A 12,285-nucleotide genomic window follows, 5' to 3' on the forward strand; every position below is an offset into this window, starting at 1 on the left:
GAGATCTGGGGAAGGCTGGCTCCACCCAGGGATGCTTCGGGGGGACCGCCCCACCAGCTCCTCCGGAGCAGGGTCCTCGCCCTGCCGCGGGGTCTTGTGGCAGACACCCAGGGACGCGGCGCCCGCGGCCCCCGCGGGAACAGCCGGGCTGTGCGTGAGGCACTGCTTCTCTCCCTCGCTCCCCTCTGGTGTCTCCCTCCCTCTCCAGCCTGCAGAGCAACCTATTGAATTCTCCATGTCCTCGGGCCCGGAGCGTGCATTTCCATGACGTCTCTTCTGTCTGCCCTCGCAGCACACAGGGGCTGTCCCCCTCCGAGTCACTCCGGGGTGGGCAGCTGCCTCTCTGCCAGGAAAGCAGAGGAGACGGGAGGCTCCTCACCTCAGGTTTCCTGCGATGCCAGCCTCCGTCATACAGAGGGCTGATCGCTGGGAAAGTGTGTCAGGAGAGGAGAGGAGAGGAGAGGAGAGGAGAGGAGCTGGGTTTCGGGGAAACGCAGGGAGACCTGAACCGGGGAGGGCAGTGGGGCAGGTGGAGGAGCTAGCATCCATAGGGTAGGTGTGAGCAGAAGTGCTGGAACCATGGGGACCGGCACATGTGGACATGTGTAAGGCCGACAGAGAGAGGCCAGGGCTGAAAAAGCAGGGGCCAGGGGCCAGGGAGCTGAGGAGCAGATCCCGTGGCAGGCTGAAGCTGCTAGGGAAGAGGGTAAAGCAGGGAGAAGCAAGGCATGCACGCACTAGTAACGGGGAATGTCACAAAGCCTCACTTTTCATGCCATCCAAGTCGGCAGATGCCAGCATCTGGGCCTCAGCCTCATCTGTGGGGACTCGCTGGTATGCCGCGCTCTCCAGCGTGGTCATGCTGCCGATGCACATCCTCTCCTTCAAGTCATAAGTAACTCGTTGTCCGCTCACGACCTGGCCCCAGGGCCTGCGCTTCTCCCACCCACGAGACAGACGTTCTCGAGGCCCAGGGACGCTGTAGGAACCAAAGAGACTGATGGTAGCAAACAGTGTGAATAAGGATGGCCACTGGCCCCTCAGGGGTGGAGGTCCCTTGGTCCAGCCCTGACCATGAAGTCCTTGAGAAGGAGCAGAGCCAGGAGTCAACTATCTCAAAAGTAAAAGATTGCCCACTGTGCTCCTCCTCTCCCACAGAGCAGAGTGGGATCAGTTTGTGGCCAGTGATGGGGACCCACCTGTGAGTCAATGGCCTCACAGGCCACTGACTTGGCCGAGCCTCCTGGGGCTTCCCAGCCTGCAGGTCAGCACGACACTGCAAGTTAGCTGGGAGGAAGGGTGCTCCAGGTGTGCAGCCAAGTGCCCCCAAACCACACCCTGGGGATCCCATGGAGCCGAGGAAGTCACAGGAGTCTCAGAAAGCAACTGTCCCATTGGAGAGAAGTCATGTTGCTCACAGCTGCTCTCTCTCTGGGCCCCATGTCCCCTTTGGTTCAGCAGGCACGTCCAGGTTGGGCACGGCCACTACCCCCGGGGCAAGTTCTGTGCAGCACCCTGAGCCAGGGAGAGCAGCAGGCGGCTCGGCATCGCTCGCCTACCTGCGGAGGGAGGCAGGGCCCCTGTCCTGCAGCAGGTCGGCAAAGCGTGGCACGGGGGACAGAATGCCACGCTCCTCCTCCATGTGGAACTGCGCGGGGGCCAGAGCGCCGCTGGACTCCTCCTCATCGCTGCCAATGGTGAACTGCAGAGACGACAGTCCTGACAGCGAGAGCCGGGGCAGGCAGCCTTCGGCCCAATCCCTGGCACGCAGGTCCTTCCCATATCCCCACCTCCTAGAATGGGCCACACCGCCTTCCCCTACGTTCCCCATACCCTGGGTTTGGTCATATGGAGCTCCCCTGTATCATCTACATCCTAAGAACAGACACATTGTTCTTCCTTCATGGGTCTTACACCCCCAAGATGGTCATGCATACCCTCCACAGCACCCATGTCAAGCAATGGCTTATCTATCACCATCCTCCAGTGCCTATCTCTGCTAGGCAGGGACAAAACCACTCTTCCCACAGCGTTGCACATCTACAACCTCTTCTGCCTGAGCAGCACATTCCCTTGACCAGGCACCCTGGCACCCTCCTGGCTTCAACTTTCCCTCCACCTCCTCCCAGCCCCTGAACCCCATCCAGGTAGGGATACCCTAGCCTTGCCTTTGGTTTGCTTGGGGGCTCCAGCTTAGGGGACGTGTCCTTCCCACGAGCTTCACACTCAGACTCTGCAGAGATCTCTTTCTCCTGGGCCTCCTCTGCCTCAGATTCTCCTTCTTCCTCCTCCTCTTCTTCCTCCTCTTCTCCCCCTTCCTCGTCCTCTTCCTGGATGGTAGGGGTGACCTCCGAGGGGGGTACTGAGGTTTTTTTCTTTTTCCTTCTCCTTTTTTTCCTCCTGCTGGCACGGGGGGGTCTCTTTTGGAACTTGAGGGCAGAGGGGAGGTGAGTGGAAAGGGGATGATGGATGTGGTGCGAGGTTTGGCGGTGGACTGAGAGAGAAAAAGAGAGTCAGGGGCAGGAAGAGGCTGGGAGGAACCTGCCAGGCGCCCCTCCAGGAAACAGCATGGTCTGGAGATCAAGGGCCAGGAAGGGCAAGGAGAGCCACCAGCCCGCAGGGACAGAGCAAAGCTTTCAGTGATGTGGCAAGCTGTGTCCAGCCTGGGGTGGCTGGGGAGGCAGCCCTCAAACAGTGCCACACCTCACCAGTGCAGCTCCACTGTCCTGGGGAAGGTAGGACTCCTCTCCCAGTGCTGCTGAAAGCCACACAGCTATGCAGAGCTGCAGTGACCTGCCAGAGGCACCATTCCCTTCCTAAACACAGGGAAACATTTCTCACATTCTCAAAGAAGCATGATTTGGGTCCTTTACAAATATTCTAGGGACATAGCTTAGTGGTGAACTTAGTGTTAGGTCAACAGTTGGACTGGATGATCTTAACGGTCTTTCCCAACCTAAATGATCCTATGATTTCTCTCCTGCATAGTGTTCATTGAGTTAATAGATGTCCCTTATTTATCCCCCAGGCTTTGACAGAAAGTTGCTCCAGTGTGCCCACAGGAAGCACAGACCAAGCCTTGTGCAGATGCAGCCTAAGTCCACAGGCTAGGCACTGTGAGGGCTTGCATCTACAAGGCTCTGAAATGCAGGTTCAGTTTAGCAGGCTGTCTTTTAAAAACCAGGGTAAAAAGCAGGGCAGAAGGACTTTCCTTTAAACTAATCTACAAAGAGAAACTCATACAGGCTCGACCAGGGTGTCGTGGGAATTACAGAGTGAGAAGAAATTAATGGCATTTCTGAGCCTTCACTCCAAAACAACGCTAATGCACCAGGCAGGGAACAGAGTAAGCTCTGCACCTCCCTGCCAGCGAGAAGAAAGCCATTTCTGCCAGGTCTATCCGCAGGCATAAAGCCTCCCATAGACAATCTGCAGGATGCACAGATCCTGGGGCTGCACCCGGAGCAGCTGAAACCACGGGGGCACCAGCCACTTTGCAAGGGGGCTTTGCTCAGCAGCTCTTCCTGAGGAATTGTTTCCAGTCTGTTTTTATTTGGTTCCTTCCCAGCTTTCCTGTGACATGGCAGCAAAATCTGTTTATAGTGAAAACCACCTTCAAAGGACGTTTTCAATGCAAGCTGTAACCTGCTCCCTGGGAGAGCCAGGCAGGTTCATTGTTCTGCTGTCATATTTCCTTTCCTTTGGTTTCTCAAGTCTTTTCTCCCTTGTTTCCCCTCTTGGGAACAGCAGGGATATTTCACACACACACACCCGGTTCAGCAGGAGAGGCTCGTGGCAAGATTAGAGGAGATTTGGAATAGTCAGACATCTGCAAATTGGAAAGACTTAGGGCTCTTTAGAAATACTTTTTCCTCTGAAGTGTTCTTTTCTTTAACTTAACTAGATGCACCCTGTTTCTTGCAGAAAGACCCTCCTGTCCTGCTGCTGCACTCCTGTAGGACTGCTCTGCACCCCATGAATAGGTCAGGCACAAAATTCTAATGTAAGAAGAAGCAAGGAAGGCTCCAACTGTACACACAACGCTCCTTCTGCAGCACAAAGCTGCTGGTAAGGACACAGCCCATCTTTCCTTTCTGGCTTGTTCACGTCAGCCCAAGCCAGAAACGTTCACATTTTGGATTAGAGGGAAACTGAAGCCTTGGGCTGCAGGGAAGGATGGTTATGGCAAGTGGCTAAGCTGGCACAGAAGAGGGAAGCACTGCTTTTCAACCCTGCACTCAGCCCTCCTCATGACTATGGATCATATCTCCACAGAGGTGGTCTGCAGGTGGGAAAAACATCTCTCTCCTGAACACCAAAGGCTTCATGCCTCCCTCATCTTCTTCCCTGTCCTCATGCAACTCCTGTGTGTCCAGCCCCTGCGCTCTTTTCCTGCTCCCTTCCTTGCACTGCCTGCCTGTATGGGAAGGTATTGCCAAACCAGTGTCCTAGACCTTTGATTACATGCCTCAGTGAACTTGATACAAGAGATATGAAAAAAGTAATTTGGATAGGGAGCCTAGAAGGAAGAGCCTGCATATTAGGAATTCTTGGCTTTGAACAGGGCAGGAAACGTTTCTAAACCCAGAGAGCATTCCCCTCCATGGGCTGGTATGTTATCTTTCAAAGTTTAATGACCTAATCAGTTCTTTCAACTTTATGAATATGAACTGCGTAAAACTTCTGACAACCAGGGTTGACATAGCCCTAGATAACAGGGATACATTAGAAGCTCAGAGGAAAACAAGCTTGATTCTGACAAAGAAAGGAAGACTTTCCTATTAAGAAACAAAACAAAACAAACCCCAAAAGTACAAATGTCTTGTCAAATTTCCCAAGAAGCTTCTGCCATGCATGCTCAAGCAGATCGTCTGTGTCCTCCAAGCCAACCAGCACACCTCTGCACGCAGGCAGGGCTTCTGAGCAGGTAAGTCCTACGGGCACAGGACGGACAGGTATTCAACCCACAGCAAAGCTACTAGCACCTTGCAGCCATGTGCATGAGTGACTGTGTGCTCGGGTGGAAAGTGTAACTTGAATGGAGCCTCTGTAGAGAAGCGGCAGAAGCAGAGAGTAGCAGCCGGGGTGCACTACAGTGACAGACTCCTACCACCAAACTTCTACAACAGCCATTGGAAATGAGTGGCAAAGCAGAAAACAGCCTGATGATGTACTTGAAATATAATGCTACCATCAAAGCTAAGCTGGAAAATAAGCAGTACCTGACCATGGAGAGCCATACAGTGGAAAACTCTCCCAACCATTGCTACTTCTCTACCACACAAGCAGGCTGCTGGACAGGGGCCTCTTCTTCCCGTCCTTCAAAGCTGTTACGACAAGCTAACCTGACCTGCCTACACCAGGCAATAGCTTATGGCCACTCTTGTGGGCACACTGATTTTACAGCCAAAGTGAGCTTGGGCAAACTGGTTGCCTTCATCATGGGAGGACAGTTAGAGGAATAAATATACTGATCAGAGGCGTTCAGGTGAGATAGCTGAAGCACTTTAAATTCACACCCCATTTTCAGTTTGCAGTCCCTTCTTTGAGCAGACAAGCCTCATGGTTTCATGGCTGCTATTTAGAAATACACAGGCATGTCTGACTGGAGCCATCTGCTTTCGGACTGGGGAGGACAACCTGGCTTCTGGCCATATTTGAATGTTTCTTTGCAGCCATATGGAAGGAAAGTAGTTTTAAACTGGGCATCTGAACATGGGGAAAGTGGCTGCAGCGGTCCCTGATGCTGGGTGAGCAGGTGAGCAAATACCTCAGGCTGAGCTTATGCTGCTGAGTGGGCTGGGCAGCAGCTACACCTGCAGGGACAGGGAAAATGGGGAACAGACTGGGAAGAGACCATGGGCACTGGTGCTAAGCTGGGTGTATGCAGCACTTGGGGAATGCTCTGAAGGAAGGAAGTGAATAGCAGGTTAACATGACCTGCAAGGTCTTGGCACAAGGCTGCAGAGCATGTGGGGCTGAGCAAGGGTTGGTGGTGAGGGTGGGAGTGGGTACAACGATTCAAACCTACATACATTCAAAATCTCTCTCGCTGTAGCTGCGTCTCTGCTTCTCCAGATTGCTTGATGCTGACTTGCTTATCAGGTCCCCAAATCTCTCGATTGACAAAGTCTTATCCAAGTCCTCATCATCCTCGGCACCAGGAGAGGCTTTCTCTGTGCGATCTCTGCCCTGCACAGAAATCGCCAGACAAGAATCAAACGCTGCAGACCCCTACAGCCCTCTGGATCCTCCTGCCCTGCAAACAGTGCTGGGCTTGCTGAGGAGCAGCAAGCTCTGCACAACAGGGCTGGCATGTAGTTTCTCACGTAGAGGCACAGGTCCGCTCAAAACCAAGAGCCAGAACAGATCAGCAAGCCTCCAAGCCACACTCTGCAGAGAAACCTTCGCAGTCCTCCATGCCTCCCTTGAGTAGCAGGTATCAAGGGATTATGTCAGTGCCTGTCTTTCCTACTAGAGGAGCACCGTAACTTTTGCTTAGCTGGAACTTCTCTCTCCTCACATCTAACTGCTGCCCTTTGGCCTTCCCCTTACCCCATCTGCCATCCCTCCCTTTCTTAGGCCTCCTCTGTATTTGCCCCTGGGAAACACTATCCCTTCTCTGGTAAGCTGCCCTTGGGTCAGTGACCACCCTGTGCCCTCTCACCTCCTTTCTGCACTCCTAGGGGCACCCCCAGTTCCCCTTGGCATTGCTTCCTTCAGGTTTTTCTGACTATTTTCCTCCTGTTTCAGGCTGTGGGCATTTCTCTGCCTTTTGCTGGAGGAGGTGCTCCAAGAAGAGCATGGACAGGTGACTCCTGTCCTTCCTGTCTCTTGAGCAGCTGCAGCTGGTAAAATTTTCCGTCAGTATAGCTGAAATGCCAGAGTGGAGCTGTTGTGGACTCCCGTGTTTCCATGGAAACAGGAGGAGGCCCAACTGTGTCGAATCTGTCTTTGCTGGGCAGAAAGAGGGAGCAAGGCGGCTATAGCTGCGTCGTGCCTCTCTTCACATCCCCCAGCTGTGAGTAGCTTTGTATCTGTGGGTGAGACTGCTTCTCCTCTCACCTTAGCACGGGTTTCCCAAGCCCAGTCTAACTGCAAGATGCCCAGCTGCTTGCGCCACTTGCCTACCCCACCCAAAAGCATGTTCACAGGAACACCACAGAGCAACCTCTGGCCTTTTCTGGACTGCAGTTTGCTGTCTGCATGGAGAGTGGATGTGGGCTTGTGGGCAGCCTCGGGGCCACCTTCCTGAAGACCTGTCCTCAGTGAATGGAGGCTGCGTCTCCTACTGCAGCAGGCTGCCAGGACACGGGTCCCACACTCAGCCTGGCAGGAGCACGGTCCCTGGGGCAGAGATGGCCCCGCCGCTGCTGGATTCCCACCTCACCTGCTGCAGGTCGATGAAGACATCTCCTATGGGAGGGGACTCTCCAGCTGCCATTTTGGTTCAGGACCTAAGGGCCTGGGCAAAATATCAACCCTTCTCTTTCACCGGCAAGGACCCAGCAAACCTGGAGAGTGGCATAACCTGTGGAGAGAGGGCAGGACAAGGGAATGTCGTGGGAGACCGCTGGCCACTGCCCTCAGCCCTCCCTGGCTCCTAACCCGGAGAGGTCACCTCGCCAGCCCTCGGGGAACCTCCCCAGCATCGCTATGGCAGGCCTGTCCCCTGGCACACAGCAGCGACGGGGCAAGAGCGTCCCAGCCTGCGCTGCTTTGTGCGCCAGCTCCAACTGTCCAAGGGCAGGTGGGACCCTGGGCTCCTCCGGGCGACCTGCTGCGCGGAGCGTGCGGGGGCCCACCAAGAGAGCAGCTACGTGTAGCTCCTGCACAGGCTGCGCGAGCAAAGGAACGGCTTCTGCGCAGCTGCCTCTCCAGCAGCACACCTGTGCAAAGCCAGGGCGTGTCTGACCACCGGGGAAGGATAAAGCTGGAGAGATCAGGTGCTGGGAGGGCATGCCAGCAGCAGGCAGCAGGGTGGTCCTGTGCCACCTGGCTTTAACTGAGCAGATCCCAGAACAGCCATAAGGAACCTCAGAAAGATCTGTGCAGGCCAGAGGTACAAAGACAAACTGTTCATCATTCAAACACAAAACACAAGACAACACGTTACAGGGAAAAAGGTCAACAGGACTGCAGATCTGTGCCCTGTCGGCACCAGCATGGCTGAGGGATGCGGGAGACCCCACAGGCAGCCCGAGGAAGGGCTCTGCTCAGTATAACACTGCAAGTGAGGAAGGCAATGAGGTGCCACGGTTGACAAGGAGTGGGATGGAGACTAATGCAGAAACAGCTGTAGTCACATCCTCTACAGCAACAGCGCAGGCTGAGCTCAGCATGAGCTACACCCCAGGAAGAACTGGAGGTGGCACAGAGACTGGCACTGGGAAGATACCGACCTCCAAAAACTCATCTGAAGGAATACAGAGAAGGAGAAAAGGTGTAAACACGCGCACAGTGCTTTGGACACAGGGACAAGCCAAGTGCTCTCATCTCACAGCACAGGAAAAGGGACGTTCGTTAAAACTTACAAGGGTAGAATACAAATAAATTCAAAACTGGGAAAACATTTTTTTCAGTGATGTCATTGAGGAGGAAAAAGCTGCAAAGTCACAGGACAGTTTGGCCATCTTTCTGGGTAACAAGTTGTCATATTTATGACAAAGAAAATTAAGAGAAGTTGAACCCATCTTTCAGGACAAGCTATTCTCCAGCTATGAAAGCTTTGGAAGAAGTATTATAGGTTATATCCTGGGCAATCTGCTGAGCAATTTCTTACTATCTCATCTGAAGTACCTAGTATGAGTCACTGTTTGATACAGGCCACTAAAACACTACAACAGATAGTCTAAAGGTGACACGAATAAGACCATTTCTATCTTTAAAGATCTCCAGAAAGCGCTACTACAGTCTCTGCTTACTCTACCTACCTGAAGGGCTTATTAAAAAAAAACCCAAACAACAAAAACCTTACTCAAACGAAAAAACCTGGTGCCACCTGTAAGACAAGTTTTTGAGGGGCTAATCTCACAACAGATAACCCATGCTGCCTTGCCCACCCTCCTAATTACCAGGAGCAAGGCAAAACTTAATGGAAGAAACCCCTCAAACACATCTCACTAGATTCTTCAGTAACTCAATGAGACCTGAACAGTCCGAGACAAATACCCAAACTACTCTGTAGATCTTAAACTGTAATCTTCAACTTTACGCCCTGTTTTCCAAGGAAGACTGAGCAAAAGGGTTATGAGACAACAGGAAAAAGGTCTGGAAATCATCTGTAAGCGGAGACTGAGATGCATTTTAGTAGAATGATAGAGGAAAGGGTAATATATGGCGCTTATTTCTTTTTGCATTTAGCTCAGGAAGAGGGTATCACTCCATGAAGGGGAACAGCAGCACATTTGAAACTGAAGGTGGGGAACGCTTTATTCCAGCAGGAAGAGCTGGCGGGGGAACCTGGCTGGCTCTGCAGTCCTGCAGGGCCACGGCACCGTCACTGTTAAAGAAAGGGCTGAGGATTTGTAAGGAACATAATATCCACAGCTATGGATTGCCTGCAAAACCATATTGCAAGCACCGCTACTTCAGGGGATGCGATGATGACGGGGCTTTGCATGGCAGCTCCTGTAGAGGCAGAATCCTTAAAAACTAGCAAAATGGTAAAGGCAATTTAACAACAACAAAAAAAAAATGCTAATGCTCAGCTCCGTCTCTGAGTCACTAAAGTGCCTTGTGGGGCCTCCAAAGGGAACCGCAAACTATCAGCAATGTTGTGAAACAATGCACTTTGTTTCACCTCAAGCTCAGGTTTGCCTGGAGCTAGGCAGAGGCTTGCAGGGTCAGCTGTGCTCTGGGCAGGAGGAAACGCTGGACGCAACAAACTCTGCCAGCTCCAGCTTTGCAAGATGTTACACTCAGTTTAGAACTACAACCTGACTGCCTAAACGAAGTTAAAAGGGAGGGGAAATCCAGTCTTTCTTTACTCATTGCAGCAGGGAATTCTGAAATATGCTGAAAATATGTCACTCTAATGACACTGTTGATCAGCTAAAAGCAAGAGAGATACACTAGCAGCAAAGTAAGAGAGCCCTTGGGACTTGCTTTGAAATTTCAGAGGGACTGTAAGGTGCCCACAGGCTTTTGCCAATCCCCTGCTCAACACCCTGTGAAAGCGGGATGCAGTGGGTGGGCACCCTGAGCTGGGGGACTTGGGGGCAGAGCTGCCGGGGGTCTGCCACTTTAGGGCTGAGAGGGGGGTGAGGATGGGGCCTAGGTTCTCCAGTCCTAACCCTATTGGCTTTCCTGCCTTCTCGAGAAGCACTGGTGCTCCCTTTTGATGCATTAATTGATGGCTGGCCACTAGAGGCCACTTGCCCCTTACTCTGTGCAACCTCTGGGAGAAAGGCTGGGTGGACACCTACTTGGATCTGGCCTGGCTTTCTGACTACCCACAACAGACAGAGTTCAGAGAAGAGCAACAAAAAATTGACAGTTGGCCAGAGGGATTCATTTATAAGGAAAGGTTAGGAGCTAAATTTGTCTAACGCAATATGGGATGACTAACATGGGAGGGGACAAGCCAACAGTCTGGAAAGATCTCAAGGGTGTAAAACACGACTAAAGATTTTTTTTTTTTTTTTTTTCCAGGCAGTCCTGCACAAAGAGACTTAGAAACGTGTTAAAATTTAAGAGAGGAACTTAGCATGAATATCAGGGAGAATTCTGCTAATGAGCATCATGCTGAAGCACCCAGCCTGCTGGCACCATTGCCTAGGCTGTCATAAGAAGAACACAGGACAAAAGGGGAAAGGAAAAAAAAACAAACCAAAACTAAATAGTAATGATAATTGAATGAATGATACCTTCAGTCCCACTGTATCTCCTGTTTGTCGGGAGTACGTGATTCAGCATTCCCACCAGAAGCAATTTTCAGTAATACAAGTGTCGTGCCAGCAGGCCAGATTCGAACGCAGGCCAGAAAAAGCTGCAGCCTGCCGACCCGGGCGCACTCACACCTCCCCGCTCTCCCCCCAGGCACATCAGGAACCAGAACCAGCTCGCCTAAATCACCACATCGTGGGCCAACCACCCAGGCTAAAGGAGCGCTGAAGGGAAGCGAGCAGGCGTGCCCCTGCGATGCCAGCAGCTACGGCATCTCCCACATGGTGCTAACAGGTACTCCAGCGGGGCCTCCCCTGGCCCCTACAGGCTGCTCCACAGTGCCAGTGCAGGAGCTTGCCCGTTCTGTTGAGAAAAATGCACCTGGGATGTCTTCGAGGGTCAGAGGCAAGCAGTTCACGCAGCCACTTTCCAATAAACATGAGTTGGGAGGGCTACACCAGGTTGCCCCAGCTCCATGGGCAAAGGGCCATGTGGAGGCAGCCATCAGGCCCTGCACTCATCTCTTCAGCTCTTCCCTAATCTCCTGGCCATCAGGCTGAGAATAATTTAGCTGTGGAGCGTCTAGACAAGGAGTGGATATTAAGATAGGGATAAAGCCATAGGGGCAAAGCTGGTTTGGGGATAGAGGAGGAGAAGAATCTTTTGGCTGGCAGACATAGTCGGGAAGAGCTCTAAAAGGAGACGGATTAGAGGCCTGGGAAGATTTTCCTGGGAAGACATACTGATGATGAGCCTGTCCATGGAGGAGAAGAGCAGGAGGGGTGCTGCTGCATAAACCAAAGCATTTGGATGCTGCCGTAACAGCCACAGCCTCCCAGCTGAATGAAACAAGAGTGGGCTGCACAGCCCCCACTTCTCCCCTGCCACAGCGGAGGAACAGGGACACACACACCCCAGAATGGAAAAGCAACACATAAGGCAGTAAACATACAAAGTTTCCAAGCATGAAGGCTTTAACCTTTTTGCCACATGGTTATGCTGAAATTAAGAATACAGAAGTATTTTATAAGGCTTAAATATTTCAGTGGCTCCTGTACCCTACTGAACTGGATAAACACGGATAAATCACTACAGCCGTTGGCTCCTGCAGCACCTGCTGCGTCTCCCGATTCTCCCTTCACAGAGCGATGGGACAGGACAGGACCACACGGCCCGCAGACACATACGCGAACACACGGGAACAAAACCTGCTCCAGAACGAGATGCCAGCACCACACAGTGACAAGGAGACACCCCTCCACCGGACGGACGGACAGACAGACATACGGACAGCCGGGGGAGCGAAGGGATGTGGGGATGCACTGCACCATGTACCGTGCCGCGCCGTGCCACCCGCGGGGTGCGGTGAGCGGGAGCCCAGCGCGCCGTGCTGCACCG

General features: G+C 52.7%; 1 protein-coding gene across 1 annotated transcript; it reads right to left on the minus strand.

Annotated features, from left to right (window-relative positions):
• Positions 1 to 767: 767 nt before the first annotated feature.
• Positions 768 to 7,444, minus strand: LOC103773941 (anion exchange protein 3-like; the record flags this gene model as incomplete). The annotated part of the gene is made up of 5 exons (XM_008941323.1): positions 7,391 to 7,444; positions 6,036 to 6,192; positions 2,169 to 2,494; positions 1,560 to 1,702; positions 768 to 979 (listed from the first exon to the last, which is right to left on the minus strand). Coding segments are annotated over exons 1-5 (892 nt in total), but the record flags the coding sequence as incomplete, so codon positions are not given.
• Between the last annotated feature and the right edge of the window lie 4,841 nt (positions 7,445 to 12,285).

Source organism: Merops nubicus, unplaced genomic scaffold, assembly GCF_000691845.1.
Source record: "Merops nubicus isolate BGI_N331 unplaced genomic scaffold, ASM69184v1 scaffold17655, whole genome shotgun sequence".
In the NCBI taxonomy this organism is placed as follows: Eukaryota; Metazoa; Chordata; class Aves; order Coraciiformes; family Meropidae; genus Merops; species Merops nubicus.